Genomic DNA, 22,557 nt, shown 5'->3' on the forward strand with positions numbered 1-22,557 from the left:
GGTCATTCGGGTGTCAGTCCTGCAAAACCAAGGTATCTCATGCCATGCCACAAGGCAGGAATCTGTCAAGCCATCCGGGTGTTAGTCCCACAAAATAAAGACATCTCATGTCCGGCCACAAGGCAGGTATACGCTAGGCCGACCAACCAGGTGTTAGTCTCGTTTCACAAAGGGTTTCTAAGACATCTTATTCCAGGCCATAAGACAGGTAAATGCTAGATCGACCAACTGGGCACTAGCTCCATTTCACAAAAAGTCTCTAAGGCATTTATTACTGTTCTTACAATCACTCTATTAAATCTAAAACTTTTTGAGAAGGAAGAAGGCCTATTGTAGGCGGGCATGACTTTTTGACGATCAACGAAGGTGGGATGGACTGCTAGGTGAGCGAGTGAAGTCCACAAGGAGAAAAATGATCAGAAACTCATCAAGGCTGGTCGGGATAAGAAAATGCTCGGAAGCGCGCCAGAGCTAGAAAATGCCTGGAAGCTCGTCAGGTCTAGTCAGAACTGAGAAATGCCTAAAAGTATGCCATGACTGAAAAATGCCCAGAAGCTCGTCAGGGGTAAAGAATGTCTAGAAGATCAATAGGTTTTAATATTTCTAAAATTATTGCGGGATAACTCTTAAACAATCCAACTTAACACATAAATTTCAAAATTTAAGCTCCACAATTAAATGTAGCCAGTATGAAATTGCCATAGCTTTAAGAATTTTAGATGCAGAAGTCATAAGAATGCTATCCTCATTGCGAAAAAACAACTTAATCTAATCATACCGGATCGAACAATGCCTACATCAATGTTCATTTTAACAAAATCATAAGGTGGTCGACACCAACTTCCAAGCATAGGAAGAATTATAAAATTATTCTTTAAATTATTTAGCAAGAACATGTGATTTATCTAATACTTCAATAATACATTTTAAGCAAATTAAATCTTACAAATATAGAAAAGTGTACATAATGCGAAATTAATTTGAGTCTATTTAATAGTAGAGAGTTTTAAATTTAAATAAAATGATTTTTCTCTATTAATGCGAAAAAATTTTAGTGTCAATAAAACATTTATGGATAGAATACACTACAATTCCATTGATTATGTACAAGTAAAACTTGCTCATCTTGTTTATCATTAGGAGTCAAATCAATTAATAAAAAAAGTGATGCATGTCAACAAAATTACAGCCATAAAATCAAGATATGAGAGTATTAATCAACTTGCAACCAATGAATAAGAAGTAAGATTTCACATAGATTCAAACAAGAGTACAAAGATTGAAAGAAAAGTAAAGACCCATCACTCAACACACCATAATATATATATAACATAAGCAATCAATGAACCAACATTGAAGTGATTACGAAATGTTAAGCTTTCCAAGACCCAAATCCTCCTTGTAGAGTTTCCACCGAACATTAGCTAATGCAAGTTTCTCTTGAGCTCCAACCCAATTCACATTAGCCTGCTTGATTTCACTTTCTAGTTTTTTCCATTCTTCTAAATCTTTGGAAGCTTCTTTATTGCTTTTCTCCAACTCAACCAAAACAGACTTCTTATGAGCAACAACATCCTCCTTCTGTTTAATTAAGAGTTGAATTTGATCTTCTAATTTTTCTTCTTCTGTTGAAAGTCTTAAGAATTCAGCATCTCTGGAACTTAGCTCCTCATGTGTCTGTGCCAATTTTGCATCAAGTTCAGCAGTCTTCCCTGACAGAGATGTTCGACGAGCTTGAGCAGTTTCTGCAGTGGTTATAACCATAGGAGCACTCTCTTTAAATTCTGCTAAGCAAGAAAGAAGACCTTGCAAAATTGTCTTCTCGTTCAAATCCTTACTATGTTGAATGAGTGTGAGGATAATTCCCTCAATATTGCCATAGGCATTAGCTAGTTGTATAGCCTCTAATGGCATATTAAGGAACCCTTTTAATGCTTCTTTTTGTTGCTGAACATCAGGTTTAGATGCTTGGTTTGACATGGAGGTTTCGCTGCTCATAGTTCTAGTCCTGCTTGCAAGTTCTGTCAAGAGACCTTTAGATGTTGCATGCACATCTTGGGAAGATTTTACAGGCTCAGAGGGAGGATCCTGCCATGCAAACAAAACAGATACTGAAACTTTAAAATATCAGTTTTAGCTGACAAAGGCAAAACATCTGTGTAGTTTTCTATTTGAGTAGTACTGTAGAAGGAGGAGGAATAATCAGCCTCTTCTGCTGATTGGATTTTAAACCGAACCGATGAACTGCTAATCCTAAAACTAATTACCTTTGGAGGAATCTTTGTCTCAACAGTCACTGAAGGAGGAGGTGACGACTTGATGACTTCCTTATCGGTGGTGGGAGTAGCAGCAGCTTGAATGCCTTCTTTGGTCTGGTTCAGTGGTTTAGTGTCTACTTTTGCTTTAGTATCAACTACTTCTTTTTCAGATGAAGGAACCTGGCTTGTTGGTGGTGCAGCCACTGGCTCAGATGGTTTAGTTTCATCCTTAGCCTCTTCCTTTTTAGGTTCAGGCTTTGAGTAATGCTTGACACTACGAACAAGAATCTCAACTTCAAGTATAAGGGTGTCGCCCACAAGATAACCTTCAGCAGAATTTTTTATTTTGCTAAGAGGAATAAAAGATGGGAAACCCCAATCTTTATCAAATGCTTTGAATACATGTTCTGTATCTGCAAAAACATGAGAGGAAAAGACAGTGTTATGGGCATTCTTAGCCCAATCTAAAAATTTTAATTTTTAGACTAAATTGAGATTAAATTGACACTTTTAGGTTAATTTGAATAAAAATGTAAAATGGGCTGAATTAAACACACTCAATAAATATAGGGGTGGAATTGAAAATTTAATATTTTTTATTTGGACAATGATAGATAAACAGATAAATATTGGTGTGTATATGTAAATATGCTAAAATGAGAGTACCTTTTCTAACAGTCAGACTGTTATTGATTTGATTAATAACTGCAATGCTATATTTTGCATCTCTGCTCCATCCTTGCGGCAAACTTGTTGAGTCAGCGACTTCCAAATATATTGACAAATAATCCGCTTTACTTCCTTTGGGGTAAACAATCAAACGCCTGCCAAAAAGTAAAAAGAGAAAATAATATTTACACGACATAATATGAAAAAAATTATTAATTAAATTTTATAAAAAAAAATTATAATTAAGAGAAGTATTTTCATATTAAAAATATTATATTAAATATATCAAAATCTACATGAGATTTAAAAAATATATATACTAATTAGTTGTCATTCAATAAATTTATTAGTAAATTTTTTAAAATATTAAAAATATTTTAATATATTTTTTAAAATTATAAAAATTAATTAATCAATTTTCCATTTTAACCTCAATTGCATCAGAAAGATAAAAATAAATAAATAAATAAATAATAATTTGAGGAGAAGAGATGAAGGATACCATTGACAACCGCCAGCATAGAAAACCTCAGAATAAAGTTCTTTTTGAGTCAATGTGGAGAAATTGTTAATTCTCCATGTGAATTTAAACGGAGTTGCATCCCCCATGTTAATTGCTCTAATTCCTGCATAATAAAAAAAAATTCATTTTTATTATTTAAAATAAAAAAATCAATTCTTTTTAATTTTAAAAAATTTCATTTTAAAAAAATTAAAATCTTATATAATTTTATAAAAATTTATTTAAATTAATTTTCATAAAATAAATGGGACAAAGTTAATTGTTTTGATAATAATAATAAATCAATGCAAATAATTCTAAATAGTTATAATTATAAAATGAATGGGATAAAGTTAATTGTTTTGATAATAATAATAAATTAATGCAAATAATCCTAAAGTTATAATTATGAAATATTTTGATAATATGAGCTGCTGAGTCACGCCCAAAATCATCAAAATTTATTATGAAAATTGATCCATTAGAGAGAAATTCCATCTATAATTGAGTAGGCTGGATTGATTGGAATCCAGACTCATCAAAAAGATCCAATTCATTTGACAGGACGGAGTAGTAGAACGACTCTATTAGCGCGAGCGTCAGAAGAGAATTAAATGGTCGCCTTACGATGGTGAAAAGGCATATATATCCGTATGTACGACTCTGTATGATAGCGATAGATGATACTGTAATAGCGTGGCGATTATTCGTTACTAAACAACAAAGAAAAAAGAAATAAAGGAGGAAAATAGACCAAGCTCACTCATACGTAGAAAAATTCTATTTTCTTTTAGATTTCGATCAGATAATATAAAATTTTCCTACTTTCTTTCTCATATAAAGTTATTATATACAGAAATAGATAGATTTTAACCATCCATTATAATAAAATACACACAAAAATCACTATGATTAATGAATTTAATAAAATTATTACACATATAATAATAATAATTTTGAAATTTCTCCTTTCGTAGGCTATAAATAAGAAATAATGAAATAGTTTATAGAGAAATTTAAGAGGATCAAATAAAGAAAAACATAAATACCTTGAATGATTGGGTGAGAGTGTTAGAAGAAAGACAAGTTCTTGAAAATCAGATACTGCAATATATATATATATAAAATAAAGACAAGCCTCAATTACTTGTAAATTTATCTTTTCATATTCTGACCCATCTCTTACTTTTCAATTTCCATGATTCTTTCCTTTTTATATCAAGGAATTACTTGCACAGTGTGTGTGCTTTATTCCCTTCCTTTCTTTCCTTAATTATCCTATAAACTTTTTATAATTTATAATGTGGTTTTTCAAATTTAATAAAATTCAAAATTTATACCCGCTTGTTTAAAAAAAATATATATTTAAAAATATTTTTCATGGAAAATATATTTTTATATTTTTTATAGAAAATATTAAAAATATTTTTTTTGAAAATATTTTTTTAACAAAATAATTTATTTTATATTTTTTAATTTTAATATGAAAAATAAAATATATTAATAAATTTATATATATAATTGTTAATAAATTCTCAAAATATAAAAAATAACTTAATTTTTTTATTTAAAAAATATTTTTCATTAATTAATATTTCTAAGTGTTCTAAACACTAAAAAATATGAAAAATTATTTATTTGAAAAATATTTTCTTCAAAATAAATGAAGTTTTAGTTATTAATATTTTAGTGAAAAATAATTTAATATCTATGATACTATTTTATCAAAATAGTCACTTCATTAAATTATATAGTTTAATCATTTTAATTTTAATAATTTATATAATTTATTTCAATAAATTAGTTTAGGTTGTAAAAGACGCTCTACACAACCAATTCCTCCTTAAGTTTAGTTTGATTAGGAAATATTTTCTAATTAAACACTAATTAACAAATTGCCAAGAAACGTACTTGAGGTTCTTCACTTTTCAACTGTTAACTGCTTTAAGAAATAGAGAAATCTAATTCTAATTTTGCCAACCATGTGGTTTAGTTAAATCATGCAATTAATTGTCACTTGTATTCAAACAATCTAAGCAATTACAGAACTAAATCATTCAAACTAACAATATATAGTTATGCAATTAAAAGCAACGAGCCCTTATTGATTCTAATAGCAATGCAATAATAACATGAAGAACAAGTTGTATAAATACTAAAAAAATGGAAGTTTGACAATGGAGTTTCAGATCTCGCAATTCATAACAAAACTGAAATTTTCCCCACTTCAACTAGAAGAAGATGTGTTTAGCCATTCATGGTGCGCAAAGAATACATAAAGAGAAAAGAAAGAAGAAAAGAAGAGAAGTGTGGCGCCGCTGATGTTGCATGTTTACTGTTGGTTGCTACCTTTTTATAGATGCAAAAATCCTAGATCAGTCCTTTATGAGATGAAATTCCTTTTTGACTTGGTGTTTGATTCATTCCTTACTTGTATTTCTTCATAAATAGACTTTCTTGGGTGAAAGAATTCTTTTTTGCAGAGTGTTTGATATGTTTCAGATATGCCTTGATGTGTTTGAGATAGGATATAACTTTTAAAATTTGAATTTCTATAATTTCCGCGTTTCTGCACTTTTCTACTGGTGACAATCGATTTTGGCAAATCGACTGCCCCAATCGCGAGTCTGTGATGTCTTGTTTTTCTCTGTTCTGCGGTAATTGATTTGGATAAATTGCTTGCCCCAATCGTTTATGTGCTGTCCTGTCCTTCTCAGTTTCTGCGGTAATCGATTTGACATATCAAAACTTGACTTTTGGCTTCTTCTTCCCTCCACTTGTGCAGCCTCCTTGGTCATTCTTTGAAGTTGATTGGGCCAAATCAACTTTTCAACACTTTTAGGCCATTTTTCACCAAGTTTCCATTTTCCATCATTTTTTGCAAAATATAATTAAAAGCATAAAATTAGATAGAAAATATATGGTTTAGCATCGATAATAATAAAAAATGTGCCTAATTTATGTTCGATCACATGTTAAGCCACAAGGCAGAAATCTGTTAGATCATCCGAGTATCAGTCCTGTACACAAGGCATCTCATGCCAGGCCACAAGACGGAAATCTATCAGACCATCCGTGTAACAGCCCGGAAACCGAACTGCTACCGGCACTAGGATCCAGATCGGCTTAAGGCCGCCTAGACCCGTAGTAAGCCTACTGTGAACTCTGTGTATCTGTGAAATCCCATACATAATCATACATTTTCTGTAAACATTTAAAACTTTTCTTTCTCCACGGCTTAACCTGTGCATACTCTATCTCTCTACTGTAAAAACTTGCCAGAGCTCTCATCTTAGCTCAAGGCAGCTCGAACTCATACTATGTTAAGCCGGGCTTTTCATACATAAACAGAAATCATTTACATAAGATCATGTACCAACTTAAAGGGATACAACTCTTATCAATCAAGCACCATCTATACACTGTACATTTCCTTATCTCTTATATTTACATGTCCATACTATCTATTACATACATCTCTTTACGTTCTTCCTGTACTCTTCTTACATCTCTCTGTACTCTGAACCTGCACAACTGGGGATAGGGGAAAGGGGTGAGCTTCTATAGCCCAGTGAGCAGGAGCTATATAAAACAGTTGATAAAACAGATGTCTTTATGCCATGCAGCACATCACAACCATATACATCAAGGAAGAAGTTGTCACCTATAGCCCTCCACATAACTGACTCACATATAGTACTTAACTAAGCACAGTGCCTGGGGCGATTAGGCCTCCTCCAGGACTTAATTTTCTGAAAAGGTTTTGTCAGGGCGATTAGGCCTTCTCTGACTGTTTTCTGAAAACGTTTTGCCAGGGCGATGAGGCCTCCTGGCTATCTAACTTTACTAACAGGGGCGGTTAGGCCTCCCTGCTCACACTTATCATGCTTGACTCTTTACTTAATGCATATCATGTCATAGCATACCAAACTGAGGGCTAAAGGATCATCCAACATTCATCCGCATACTCATCACATTATGCAATGCAACACCTTCGTGAATTCTAATGCAACAACCTAATATCTCATGCTCCTTATGATGCATGAATCATGCTAAAACTTTCTTGAATTTAAAATATGCATAGTTAGTCCCACTCACCTCTGGCTGACTGTAGACTGACTTTGCAGGTTCCGGAGCAGTGCTCACTGCTGATCTCCCTGGTTTCTCTGGTCCGTTCCTACACAAGTGGACTCAGATGAGGGACCAAACTCACTCCATAACAGTTCTAAGAACTCTCTAAAAGACCCTCTAACTATCACATAACACATGCCAAAGCCAACTGGACAGGGCACTTTCGGCGGCAGGTTCGGCGGCCGAAACTCCCTTCCAGAAACGAAACTCACCTACTTTCGGCGGCCGAACCTCTACTTTCGGCGGCCGAAAGGCCTATACCTACACTTTCGGGTGCACCTTCGGCGCCCGAACGTCTTGTCCAGAGACGAAACTCAACCTTCGGCGGCACTTTCGGCGGCCGAATGTGCATGACAGATCCGAAAGTCCAGCTTCCGGAAGCAGCCTTCGGCAGTCGAAGCCACCTCCTCAAGGCTTTCGGCGGCTGAACCTCCCTTCGGCGGCCGAACCTGGTTTCGCCCGAAGGGCAGAAACCTGCTCTGCTTCATGCACACCTCCTCCTATCCCTCTCCCAACATACACACACAACTCCTCAACATGCATATACACTTGTACATGCTCAAAGGGGTCTAAAACTAGCCTATAACCCTAACAAACACAACATCTAACATATAAACATGCTTGAACATCAAAAACTCTAAAAATCTCCTAGAACCCTACTCATGCGGACTACCCCATAATCTTCCATAAAACCTGTAAAAAACATAGTAAAAGCTTCGGATCTATCCCTTACCTCTTGGAACACTTGAGGTTGGAAGCCTCTCACGTGGCGTTATGGCAAAATCCTCACGCAAAGCTCCAAACTTCAAACTTTGCTCCTTTTTGCTTAAAACTTCACAAATCCATAAAAACTCATCAAAACCTTAGAAGATTTGAAAAAACACAAAACTAAGCTAAGGAAGAGCATGATCTCACCTAGGTCTGGAGAACTGGGAAGCAAACTTACCCATTTGACCGACCTAGGGCCCTTTTAAAGATGGGTGGCCAGTCCACCTTCGGCGGCCAAACGTGAGATCCGAAAGCCATGCAAGTTCGGCGGCCGAAAGTGACCTTCGGCGGCCGAACCTTTGCATTTCTTCCTTAGTGCTTTTCTTTCAAAAACTCACTTCTCTAACCCTTGAAAACCTTAAAACTCTGTGAAAACATACTTAAACTTTCTTTAAAACATATGTATGACCCTTCTAGAGGGTTCCGACACCCGAGATTCCATCAGACTACAGGAATTTCGATGCCGGACTCTAGCCGGGTATTACAATCCGGGTATTAGTTCTGCAATACAAGGCATTTCATGCTAGGCCACAAGGCGGGAATCCGTCAGCCCATCCAAGTGTTAATCCCGAAACATAAGGCATCTAATGCCAAGTCACAAGACGAGAATCCGTCAGGTCATCCGGGTGTCAGTCCTGCAAAACAAAGGTATCTCATGCCATGCCACAAGGCGAGAATTTGTCAAGCCATCCGAGTGTCAGTTCCACAAAATGAAGACATCTCATGTCAGGCCACAAGGTAGGTCTACGCTACGCCGACCAATCGGGTGTTAGTCTCATTTCACAAAAGGTTTCTAAGGTATCTTATTCCAGGCCATAAGACAGGTAAATGCCAGATCGACCAACTGAGCACTAGCTCCATTTCACAAAAAGTCTCTAAGGCATTTATTACTGTTCTTACAATCACTCTCTGAAATCTAAAAGTTTTTTAGAAGGAAGAAGGCCCATTGTAGGCGGGCATGACTTTTTGACGATCAACAAAGGTGGGATGGACTGCTAGGTGAGCGAGTGAAGTCTGCAAGGAGAAAAATGAACAGAAACTCATCAAGACTGGTTGGGATAAGAAAATGCTCGGAAGCGTGCCAGAGCTAGAAAATGCCTGGAAGCTCGTTAAGTCTAGTCAGAACTGGAAAATGCCCAGAAGTACGCCATGACTGAAAAATGCCCAGAAGCTCGTTAGGGGTAAAGAATGCCCAGAAGATCAATAGGTTTTAATATTTCTAAAATTATTGCGGGATAAATCTTAAACAATCCAACTTAACACATAAATTTCAAAATTTAAGCTCCACAATTAAATATAGCCAGTATGAAATTGCCATAGCTTTAAGAATTTTAGATGCAGAAGTCATAAGAATGCCATCCTCATTGCGAAAAACCAACTTAATCTAATCATACCAGATCGAACAATCCCTACATCAATGTTCATTTTAACAAAATCATAAGGTGGTCGACACCAACTTCCAAGCATAGGAAGAATTATAAAATTATTCTTTAAATTATTTAGCATGAACATGTGATTTATCTAATACTTCAATAAAACGTTTTAAGCAAATTAAATCTTACAAATATAGAAAAGCATAAATAATGCGAAATTACTTTGAGTCTATTTCGTAGTAGAGAGTTTTGAATTTAAATAAACTGATTTTTCTCTATTAAACCTTATTAATTTTACACAAACTTTAGTGATAGAGGTTTTTCTATAAGAAATGACTCTCATTTCTCTTATCCATAAAAAGTGTATGTGTAAAACTTATAATGGATAGAGAGAGCCGAGAGACAATTATATATATATATTGACTTAATTTAGTACGTTCATCAATGAATAAATACTATTTATTTTAATTAAATAAACATTGTTTAACATTATCTCCCTTGATAAAATTTTAGCCCAGTGTAAATTTTTATATTCTCTCACTCTTGATATGATAATTAAATAATATAAATTAGATGTGTATGGAATAAACAAATTCTTTCATTATGTTTTTCATAAATATCGTGCTAAATAAATTATTAAGTGTGAACTATGATAATTATACATTATTTAGTCATATACTCCTTTCATATACCAAATACTAATAATTTATCATAGTAGGATCATAATGGATATATGTATAATATATCATTGTCCACATTAATATCTTAAAAGCCTTTTTGTTTTCCATCGTTAATTATATGCACACAATCATAATAAAACAGAAAATTTATAAAAGTATATCAAAAACCACATCATTGAACTCAAAGTATTTCATAGTTAATACATCATCTTGAATTTCTTTGATTGTAATATTTTAATCAATAATCTATAATCATGAGATCACTCTTATATACGTAATAAATACTCTTTATCTCTGAATTTTCTCCTTAACACTAATTAAGAAAAATATATCATTTTTAGAAAAAAAAATATTATTGCAGAATTATACCAATAAATTGTCAGCAGCTCAATAATCAATGATATTGTTGATTGCCCAAGCCCTTAGATAAAATTATGCATTCATAATACATAAATTGCAATTTTAAAATATACCACAAATTATGCTTGACAATGCAGTGAAAAACTATATTGCCTTTTGCTCCTTCTATTAGGAGGAACAAATATTCAAAAAATAGACTTTTTATTGCCAATGCATTCAGCAGATTCTGAATCAAAATATCTATTTTCAAGTGATTAGATTTTCTAAAATGAGTATGTAGCCTTTAGTTTCCTTAAAAGCATCTAAAACTTTCTTTGTAGCTTTTTTATAATATACACTAAATTATTCACAACAAATAACATAACGTTTTTATTATATTCCGTTAGGTTCCATATCATTTTTTGACATTGTTTAAAACTAAATTCATATCTTTTCTTTCGTCTTACATAATATGTTCAAATCATTTACAACAAGCAATAAGTCATCGATACACAGAATTAAGAAAATAAACTTACTCGCACAAACTTTAGTGGTATCACAAAATTTTACATTCATTTATATATATAATTTCCTTATTTTTTATATCCCAATTAGAAGAAACTATGCAATGAAGCAACTACTTCTCGTAAACATACTGTGTGCAATGATTATTACATACAACATTGATGCATAAATAAATACAGTTAATATTTTTTAAAAAAATGAAAATCTGCTATGTCACTATAAATTTTTGAGACCTCTCCTTCATACATATTCCTTTTTAGGACCAACTACGTTTATTTGTTCTATCACCATTGGTTTATCATCCAATGTATATTATCCAACATAGAATAGCCAATGTAATGTTATTCTATATACAACCCATGTACTCGAATTTTTTTCGTTTTTTTCTAATCAGAGTCCTATTAGTCAATACTAGCTATTCTTGTAATACCCGGCTAAACTCCGGTATCAGAATTCCTACCGTCCGGTGGAATCTCGGATGTCGGAACCTCTAGAAGGGTAGAGTCATGTTTTTATGAAATGTTTTTATGTATTTCATGTTTTTAAGTAAGAGATTAAATGAGTTTTTGCATGAAATCAACCTTGGAGGAAGACCCAGGTTCGGCCGCCAAACCTCAAGTTCGGCCGCCGAACATGCATGCACTTCGGGAGTGCCTTAGGCCCCCGAAAACATGAGCGAGGGAAGTCCAGGTTCGGCCGCCGAATATGGCATGCATGCGGAGGCACGTTAGGCCCCCGAAAGTGGCCTGGCCAGCCACTATAAAGGGGTCCCCATATCCGAACGGGCGAGATTTTCTCCCCATCTTCGGCCAAGGTGAGTTCTCCGTCGCCCCTTGTCGATTTTGAGTTCCTTCCTTCGAGTTTTCTTGATTTTCATGAGTTTGCAACTTGGTTTTGAAGATTTTGAACAAAAGAACGAGTTTTAGAAACTTGGAGATCTAAGGGTGGATTTCTCCTCATCTTCGAGTTGGATCGCTTCTCCTCTCGGTTTTCAAGAGGTAAGCCTAGATCCGACCCGCCTTGCATGTTTTAAGTAAGTTTTAAGTTGATTTATGGAGTAGAAATGCATGTGTAGGATTTTATTGAGTTTTTGGTGATTTTTGAGTTTATGTACAATGTGGGTTGTGTGTATGTGTTTAATGTGTATTGGTTGGGGCTTAGGATAGTTTGAGACCCCTGTGAGCTGATGGATGTGAGTATGCATGTTGTAGAATAGGATTTTGCATGATTGATTGTTTGGAGACTTGGTTGTGCATGTTGGAGCTGAGTTTCTGCCCTTTGGTAGAACTCAGGTTCGGCCGCCGAAGGGACTTTCGGCCGCCGAACCCGCTTGTGGAGGTAGCTTTCGGCTGTCGAAACTTGCCCCGAAAGATGACTTTCGTCTCTGGAGGGCAGTTTCGGCCGCCGAACATGCATGAGTTTCGTCTCTGGAAGGGACTTTCGGCCGTCGAAGGTGCCGCCGAAAGTGGCTGAGTTTCGGCTCTGGAGGGACTTTCGGCCGCCGAACCTGCCGCCGAAAGTGCCCTGTCCAGCCTTCTTTTGCATGTTTTCTATGATTATTGTAAGGTGTTTTAGGGGGTTTTTGGGGAGTATTTTTAGAGTTATGTTCATGTATGTTTGGTCCCTCATTTGAGTCCACCTGTGTAGGTTCGGACCCGAGGAACCGAGGACCCCAGCAGTGAGATAGCTGCTTCGGTGTTTTGTCAGAGCTAGCCAGAGGTGAGTGGAATAAACCTTACTGTTTTAAGATAATGAAAGTTCTAGCATGATTCACGCATCATGAATGCCATGAGATATATTAAGTTGTTTGCATTAGAATTCACGAATATGTTGCATTGCACATTATGTTGTTGATGTGGGTGGATGTTGGATGATCCTTTAGCCCTGGTATGATATGTTATGATGAGAAAGTCCAGGTTGTGCCTGCACTACGCCCCTGGCACCATGTAAGAGAAAGTCCGGGTTGTGCCTGCACTACGCCGCCGGCACGATTAATTATGTATGAGGGCTATTGGTGACAAGTCTATCCTTTATGTGAATTGTTTGTGATGTGATGCATACCATGAAAGCATGAAGTTAATTAAATATTATATTAGTATTCTGCTCACTGGGCTCTAGTAGCTCACCCCTCTCCCTTCACCTCCAGGTTTGCAGGTACGGGCTAGTTCAGGAGGTCAGCAAGTGTAAAGAGAGGTTTATGTAATAGCTAGTAGTGGACATGAAAATGATGTAATGATGTTAATGAACGGTTATGTAATGTAATTTATGTCCTTGAGAATTAGTTAATGTGCTTGACCCTAATATGTTAGCGGATCCCTTGATACATGATTTATAAATGAATTAATGATGTTTTATGCGATCCAAGCATATTGTATGTTATGATACCCCATTGGAGCATTTGTTGAGGACTCTAGTGTGAGGTTTATGTTTATGAGATGTGCATGCACAGGTTATGCTTGGAAACAGAAAAGAAAAATTTTTATAGCTTATGAACATGTTTGACCATGTATGGGATTCCACAGGTACTCAGGGAGGTATGTTAGGCTTGCTACGGGTCCCGGCGGCCTTAAGCCGACCTGGATCCTAGCGCCGGTAGCGGTCCGGTTTCCGGGTCATTACAATTCTAATGGTTTTTTATAAAATAGATGATTAAAAATTCAATGAGTTAGTTTTTCATGAATCACTCTTTAGTTACTCTTTAGTCAAAATTTCAAATACTATCTTAAATGCTATTTGATGTTGCAACTTTGTTTTTTTCTCCTATATCCTAAAAAAATTGAGAATCGCAATAGCAAATAAGCGTGAAGCACTTAACATTTATTTAAAATGTGAATTTCTCTCCCATAAATTAGGAGACAAATAAATAACTTTTGTTATCTACAAAAAAAGTGATGCATGTCAATGTACTTATGGTCATAAAATTAAGAGATGAGAGTATAATCAACTTGTAATAAAAAAACATGTAATCAATAACTAATCAGTGGCATTTGACTTAGATTTAGGCAAGACGAGAATTAAAATAGAAATAAAAGCAAGGATTGATAAAATAAGAGAGAATTAATATGATATAAGAAATCCCAGAAACAACATGGAAGTGCTTACGAAATTTTAAGCTTTCCAAGACCCAAATCCTCCTTGTACAGCTTCCAACGAACATTAGCTAATGCTAGTTTCTCTTTAGCTCCAAGCCAATCCACATTAGCCTGCTTGATTTCACTTTCTAGATTTTTTCCATTCTTCTAAATCTTTGGAAGCTTCATTATTGGATTTCTCCAACTCAACCAAAACAGACTTCTTATGAGCAACAATATCTTCCTTCTGGGTAATTAAGAGTTGAATTTCAGCTCCTTGTTTTTCTTCTTCTTTTGAAAGTCTTGAGAATTCAGGCTCCATGTAACGTAGCTCCTCGTGTCTTTGTGCCAATTTTGCATCAAGAACAACAATTTTTTCGGACAGAGATGTTTTGCGAGCTTGCGCAGTTTCTGCAGTGTTTATAGCCATAGAAACTCTCTCTCCAAATTCTGCCAGGTGAGAGAGAAGATCTTCCAGAATTATGATACGGATCCAATAGGACAAATTTCTAACAATGGTGTGGAGTAAACTTATGTCCTTCAAATGGATCTAAAAAGAGTTTAAAATCATATTCATATGATCCATATATATTTGGAGTGTGTTTCAACTCATATGGGACAGATTTGGTACAACACTTACAATCATAGGTTTAAGGAGCCTAATCAAACCTATGGGTTAAAACTATACAAAGGAAAGCCTAAAGTAAAGATCAAGAAAAGATTTTGTGAAAATTTAACTTTGTTATGATGGACTTATTATGTTTTATTATTTAAACACTTGTTTTACTTAGGCTTGTATTCTGGTTATATTTTATCTTTTAAGTTTTAGAGTGTTGAGCCATGTTTTGGACTTATGTTTTAATATTTATGTATTTGATGTATTATTTTAGCGTGTGGTTGGACTTGGATCTTGTGTATAGTTCGGTCAGACCTAAAAAGAGTGTCTTAGGGTTTTATTTTCTCTCCTTACTATATAAGGATAAGAAACACTTGTAAGAGGCAGTTTTGAATCAAAATTTTAAAAATAAATTAAATTTTTAAAAATAAATAATATAAATAAATTTTTAATAATTAATACTTAACATTAAATTAAATTTTAAAAATAAAGTTATTAAGTAACAAAACATAAACAAATTTGAAGTTAAAATAAATTTAAAAAAAAGAAATACAAGGAAAGGAAAATGGAGTTCTGAAGGCTATTTAAGTAATTTTGATACAAATAACCTTAATTGAAATTATTTCTTCAAAATCAATTCTCCTAAAAATTCAAGAGAATTGAATTTTTATATTCTTGTTAAACACAAAAATTAAGAAAAATAATTATATATTTATTTGTAAATGTTTAATTTTGAAAAGTAGAAAAAAATTATATATTTTTATAAATAAGCTTTTATAAATATATATTAAAAATAGCTCTTTTATTATATTAATTCAAATAAGAACTGATTTTAAAAAAGAAAATAAGAACTAATTTAATTAATATTTTTTTTATAAAGTTTTAGCTAATTAAAATTAAAAGAATTGAAAAAATTTTATTGCCAACAAAATTTTAATTGAACAAAGTAATAAATAGTAATCGAATTAGTTAAAATTAGTGAAGAAATTTTAAAATTGAATTATAATTGACAAAAATTAAAAAGATTTAGATTTTTTTATTATCAAAGTTCATCCAAATCGGTAATCAAATATTAAATAATATTTTCAATGCCACAACAGTAATTATACTAATAATTCTAATTTTCAATTTTAAATAATGGCTAAAATTTATAAATTTTTAAAATTGGATTAAAATTGTTAAAATTAAAACAATTGGCTATAATGATAAAGGCCTTAAAGATAATTTGAAGTTTTTTTTTATTATTATAGTGTTGTCTTTTTAAACAAAATGAATAAAATATTTAAGTAGTAGTAGGGTGAAATCGAAAAAATCAATTTAATTGATTTAATTTGAAATTTTAATTTAATTGTTTATTTATTTTAATTTTTATATTAAATTTTTTATTTAATTTAATTTAATTTAATTGTTAATTTTAAAAATTTTAATTATCTCAATTGAATTCAGTTTTGATAAAAAAATAAAAAGATAAAACTAAATTAATTAATAATAATAATATATTATTTTTAATAATATAAAGAGATTATACCATATAATAAAAATAAAAATATTTTAATTAAATTTTAAAATATTAAAAATAAAAAATTTATTAAAAATTTAATTTAATTTAATTTTTATAAATAATAAAATATTAATTTTTAAATTATTTAATTTAATTTAATTTAAAATGGAATCCAGAGGATGCTGACTCCAACAAGGGAGCAAAAGTTATCAAGCCAGGCCGTAGGACTTCATCAGTTTCTATATGTCATGTGCAGAGTAACGGTGGACGATGAGGAAAGAAAATTGTTGATGAAAAATAAAATATTAAAATATTATTTTCCCCCTAATTTTAAGTATGATTAAATGAATTATTCCACATCAACATATTTAAAGAGATTACTGTAAAAATCTCTCAATCTAAGAGCGTGAGATACCATGGTCTTACAATCTTAATTTTACACTCTATTTGAAAAGTATGAAACTATAAAATATTTTTATAATTAATTAAATAAATAATTTCAATTTTCTTAAAAATAAATACTAATATAAATAAATACCCAATTTTAAATGATACACAGATTCAAACAAGAGTACTAAGATTGAAAGAAAAGTAAAGACCCATCACTCAACAGACCATAATATATATATAACATAAGCAATCAGTGAACCAACATTGAAGTGATTACGAAATGTTAAGCTTTCCAAGACCCAAATCCTCCTTGTAGAGTTTCCAGCGAACATTAGCTAATGCAAGTTTCTCTTGAGCTCCAAGCCAATTCACATTAGCTTGCTTGATTTCACTTTCTAGTTTTTTCCATTCTTCTAAATCTTTGGAAACTTCTTTATTGCTTTTCTCCAACTCAACCAAAACAGACTTCTTATGAGCAACAACATCCTCCTTCTGTTTAATTAAGAGTTGAATTTGAGCCTCTAATTTTTCTTCTTCTGTTGAAAGTCTTAAGAATTCAGCCTCTTTGGAACTTAGCTCCTCATGCCTCTGTGCCAATTTTGCATCAAGATCAGCAGTTTTCTCTGACAGAGATGTTCGACGAGCTTGAGCAGTTTCTGCAGTGGTTATAACCATAGGAACACTCTCTTTAAATTCTGCTAAGCAAGAAAGAAGACCTTGCAAAATTGTCTTCTCATTCAAATCCTTACTATGTTGAATGAGTGTAAGGATAATTCCCTCAATATTGCCATAGGCATTAGCTAGTTGTATAGCTTCTAATGGCATATTAAGGAACCCTTTTAATGCTTCTTTTTGTTTCTGAACATCAGGTTTAGATGCTTGGTTTGACATGGAGGTTTCGCTGCTCATAGTTCTAGTCCTGCTTGCAAGTTCTGTCAAGAGACCTTTAGATGTTGCATGCACATCTTGGGAAGATTTTACAGGCTCTGAGGGAGGATCCTGCCATGCAAACAAAACAGATACTGAAACTTTAAAATATCAGTTTTAGCTGACAAAGGCAAAACATCTGTGTAGTTTTCTATTTGAGTAGTACTGTAGAAGGCGGAGGAATCAGCGTCTTCTTTATGATTCGATTTTAAACCGAATCGATCAACTGCTTCACCCTAAAAATAATTACCTTTGGAAGAATCTTTGTCTCAACAGTCACTGAAGGAGGAGGTGATGACTTGATGACTTCCTTATCGCTGGTGGGAGTAGCAGTAGCTTGAATGCCTTCTTTGGTCTGGTTCAGTGGTTTAGTGTCTACTTTTGCTTTAGTATCAACTACTTTTTCAGATGAAGGAACCTGGCTTGTTGGTGGTGCAGCCACTGGCTCAGATGGTTTAGTTTCATCCTTAGCCTCTTGCTTTTTAGGTTCAGGCTTTGAGTAATGCTTGACACTACGAACAAGAATCTCAACTTCAAGTATAAGGGTGTCGCCCACAAGATAACCTTCAGCAGAATTTTTTATTTTGCTAAGAGGAATAAAAGATGTGAAACCCCAATCTTTCTCAATTGCTTTGAATACATGTTGTGTATCTGCAAAACATGAGAGGAAAAGACAATGTTATGGGCATTCTCTGCACAATCTAAAAATTTTAATTTTTAGACTAAATTGAGATTAAATTGACACTTTTAGGTTAATTTGAATAAAAAATGTAAAATGGGCTGAATTAAACACACTCAATAAATATAGGGGTGGAATTGAAAATTTAATCTTTTTTATTTGGACAAGGATATGTACATATGCTAAATGAGAGTACCTTTTCTAACAGTTAGACTCTTATTGATTTGATTAATAACTGCAAAGCTAAATTTTGCATCTCTGCTCCATTCTTGCGGCAAACTTGTTGAGTCGGCGACTGCCAAGTATATTGACAAATAATCCACTTTATTTCCTTTGGGAAAAACAAGCAAACACCTGCCGTAAAGTAAAAAGAGAAAATAATATTTATTCTGTGTAATATAAAAAAAATTGTTAGTTAAATTTTATGAAGGAATTTATTAATTAGGTTTATTATTTTTGAAAAGTATAAAATTTTAAAAAATTTAATAATTAATTTCTTTTTTAGTTTTAGAAAAATTTACTATATATAATTATTGGGTTAACTAAATAATCTAACAGTTTTGTAAAAATATTTACCCATTAATCTTTTTATATTACAAATATTTTAAATTTTTTATAACACTTAATAATTAAATTTAATGAATAAACTAATTAATAGTTTCTACCTTCCATAATTTTTTTTAAATTTACTTTCAAATTGATTAAGAAAAATAACTTTTTTATTAATTTTTAATTATCACACTTAAAAATATTAAATTTTATTATATATTAAAAAATATTTTAATAATCAATGGGAAATTATTTTTGAAATAAAATAAAATAAAATTATAATAATTAATTAATTTATTAATTATGTATAAAAAAAGTAAATAATAATTTTGGACAACAAAACAAAAGATGAACAAAAATAATAGGACGAAGAGAGTAAATTTAAAAAAAAATTTACAATTTTTAATATATTTTTTTAAAATTAAAAAATTAATTAATAAATATTTTCATATTAAAAATATTACTTTTAACCATTAAATATATCAAAATTTACACGAGATTTTTTAAAAATTATATTAATTATTTATCTTTCAATGAATTTATTAGTAAATTTTTTAAAATATTAAAAATATTTTTTAAAATTATAAAAATTAATTAATCAATTTTCCATTTTAACCTCAATTGCATCAGAAAGATAAAAATAAATAAATAAATAATAATTTGAGGAGAAGAGATGAAGGATACCATTGACAACCGCCAGCATAGAAAACCTCAGAATAAAGTTCTTTTGGAGTCAATGTGGAGAAATTGTTAATTCTCCATGTGAATTTAAATGGAGTTGCATCCCCCATGTTAATTGCTCTAATTCCTGCATAATAAAAAAAATTCACTTTTATTATTTAAAATAAAAAAATCAATTCTTTTTAATTTAAAAAATTCATTTTAAAAAAAATAAAATCTTATATAATTTTATAAAAATTCATTTAAATTATCTTTCATAAAATGAATGAGATAAAGTTAATTGTTTTAATAATAATAATAATAAATTAATGCATATAATTTTAAATAGTTATAATTATGAAATATTTTATTTCTCCAATCGAATTGGTATATCAATATCAATTCGATTCGAGATTTCACCCAAACTACAATCCAACTCTCGTAGAAGAGTCAAGCCTAAAATCTATCAAAATCTATTAAGCAAGCTAGCCTATTAGCGTGCAATCCAGTCTATAATCGAGTAGATCGGGTTGACGGGCTCGGACTCATCAAACAGACCCAGTTATACCATGACCCTATCAGCATGAGTGCTGGAAGAGAATTAAATAGTTGTCTGATAATGATGAGAAAGCAGTTACGTCTGGACGGATGACTCTGCATAATAGTGACATATAGCACTGTAGTAGAATAACGGTTATGCGTCACTAGATAACAAAATAAAAATGAAAAAAAAATAAACCATTTATGTTAAACTCACTTGCACAAAGAAAAATTCTACCTTCAAATCATAAGATAATATAAAATTTTCTTACTGCCTTTCGCATATAAAAATATTATGTACAACTTTAATGTATGAAATAGATAGATTTTAATAAAATACACACAAAAATAACTATGATTAATGAATTTAATAAAATTATTACACATATAATAATAATAATTTTGAAATTTCTCCTTTCATAGGTTATAAATAACAAATAATGAAATAGTTTATTGAGAAATTTAAGAGAATCAAACAAAGAAAAACATAAATACCTTGAAGGATTGGGTGAGAGTGTTAGAAAAAGGCAAGTTCTTGAAAATCACATACTGCAATTATATATAATAAAGATAAGCCTCAATTACTTGTAAATTTATCTTTCCATATTCTGACCAATCTCTTACTTTTCAATTTCCATGATTCTTTCCTTTTGATATCAAGGAATTACTTCCACACTGTGTGTGCTTTATTCCCTTCCTTTCTTTCCTTAATTATCCTATTAACTTTTTATAATTTATAATGTGGTTTTTCAAATTTATTAAAATTCAAAATTTGTACCCGTTTGTTTCTAAAAAATAATAATTTATATTTAAAAATATTTTTTTAGAAAATTTTTTCAACAAAATAATTTATTTTATATTTTTTAATTTTAATTTAAAAAATAAAATATATTAATCATTTATATATATAATTGTTAATAAATTTTTAAAATATAGAAAATGACTTAATTTTTTTAATTAAAAAAATATTTTTTATTAACTAATATTTTTAAGTGTTTTAAATATTAAAACATATAAAAAATTATTTATGTGAAAAGTATTTTCTACAAAATAAATGGAGCTTTAGTTATTATTATTTTAATGAAAAATAATTTAATATTTAAGATACTATTTTGTTAAAATAGTCGCTCTGTTGAATCTCGTTATTAAATTATATCAATTTAATTATTTAAAAGTAGGTTAATCTTTTTAATTTTAATAATTTATATAATTTAATTTTTATAATTTTAATATTAATAATAATTTATTCTCTTTAATTTATTTTAATTTTTTAATTAACAGTTGGCTAATGATAAATTTAATAAAAAAATTATTTTATTAATAAAATAAATATTTAAAGTTTAAATTATCTACTACTAAAAAAATATAAATTAAATTATAGATTTTGTTAAATTTAAGAAATTATACTATAAATTACACCACGTTTTCCTCTCTTTTTTTTTTTTCTTTTGGTGCATTTTCCCAATATTAAATTGAATAATGGAATTGCCATAAAATAAAATTATATTTTAATATAAAAATTAAATTATTACAATATGCCATGTGCGTTTGAGTCCCTGATCTTTAATATATTATTATAAAATCTCTCATCTTTACAATTATTGCATAAAAATCTCTATCTTTAAAAATAATATTTAAAAATCCCTGATCTTTATGAAGGTTTCATAAAAATCCTTCAGATCATTTTTAATTTATTTGTCCAAGAAAATTGATATGTAAAAATATCACTGTATAAAAAATAAAAAATAAAAAATAAATATATGCAAAAGGAGAAATATTGTTAATATTTTAAGTGGTTTGAATATTTTTTAATTTTTATAATGTAAAACTGCTATGTATAAGTTCTGGAAAATATATGAATACAAAATAGTTTAAGGGATTTTTATATAATATATTTAAAAATGGAGAGGTTTTATGATAATAAATTAAAAATGTGGAACTCAAATGCAATAATCTATCAAATTGAGGATGATAGCAAAGCCACCCACTTTTTACTGGAACTCGGTTAAAGTGTGCATGCTTATATATAATAAGATTTTGGCTAAAAAAAAAAAAATTTCGGCTTAAAAAAATTATAACTTTGTGGTTTTGTTGTATATTTTGTTTTCAGAAAAGATCAGCAATATGGTAAGTAAACGGAGAATAGAAGTTTCTTTAAAATATTCAAAGCATCTTATTTTTCTATAAAGAATTATTTAAAAAAAAATAGAGAAATGAAAGTGCAGAGGGGTTTAAATAAAAATTAGAGCAAAAACAAAGATTCATTGAGTTAAAAATTAAAAGGGTGGCTCAAGAATGAGTTAAGGTCTAAAGAGTGCAGAAAAGATAAAGTATAGGCCGAAAACCATTATACTATCATAGTCTATTATTTGAGGTCTC

General features: G+C 31.1%; 1 protein-coding gene across 3 annotated transcripts; it reads right to left on the reverse strand.

The window, feature by feature from the left end:
• Positions 1–1,216: 1,216 nt before the first annotated feature.
• Positions 1,217–20,717, reverse strand: LOC110607320 (MATH domain and coiled-coil domain-containing protein At3g58270). 3 transcript variants are annotated; one of them, XM_021746407.2, is made up of 5 exons: positions 4,479–4,596; positions 3,430–3,553; positions 2,925–3,082; positions 2,268–2,671; positions 1,217–2,088 (listed from the first exon to the last, which is right to left on the reverse strand). In XM_021746407.2, the coding sequence occupies exons 2-5, from the start codon at positions 3,534–3,536 to the stop codon at positions 1,363–1,365; spliced, it is 1,395 nt and encodes a 464-aa protein (XP_021602099.2). In that variant the 5' UTR covers positions 3,537–3,553; positions 4,479–4,596; the 3' UTR covers positions 1,217–1,362. The 3 variants fall into 3 exon arrangements, with proteins under 3 accessions (XP_021602099.2, XP_043811629.1, XP_043811628.1); XM_043955694.1 differs by lacking the exons at positions 2,268–2,671; positions 2,925–3,082; positions 3,430–3,553; positions 4,479–4,596 and adding exons at positions 18,001–18,401; positions 18,626–18,783; positions 19,663–19,786; positions 20,674–20,717 and having other exon boundaries at positions 1,218–2,088; XM_043955693.1 differs by lacking the exons at positions 1,217–2,088; positions 2,268–2,671; positions 2,925–3,082; positions 3,430–3,553; positions 4,479–4,596 and adding exons at positions 16,963–17,822; positions 18,001–18,401; positions 18,626–18,783; positions 19,663–19,786; positions 20,674–20,717.
• Between the last annotated feature and the right edge of the window lie 1,840 nt (positions 20,718–22,557).

Source organism: Manihot esculenta, chromosome 4 (genome assembly GCF_001659605.2).
Source record: "Manihot esculenta cultivar AM560-2 chromosome 4, M.esculenta_v8, whole genome shotgun sequence".
In the NCBI taxonomy this organism is placed as follows: domain Eukaryota; kingdom Viridiplantae; phylum Streptophyta; class Magnoliopsida; order Malpighiales; family Euphorbiaceae; genus Manihot; species Manihot esculenta.

Bases quoted from the DNA above. Each gene is read 5' to 3' on its own strand.
- LOC110607320 (XM_021746407.2), bottom strand. From the start codon at position 3,536: ATGGGGGATGCAACTCCGTTTAAATTCACATGGAGAATTAACAATTTC. The intron at 3,083-3,429 runs GTATCCTTCATC...ACTTTTTGGCAG, and splicing joins TATGCTGGCGGTTGTCAATG to GCGTTTGATTGTTTACCCCA. The intron at 2,089-2,267 runs GTAATTAGTTTT...TTTGCATGGCAG, and splicing joins AGACAAAGATTCCTCCAAAG to GATCCTCCCTCTGAGCCTGT.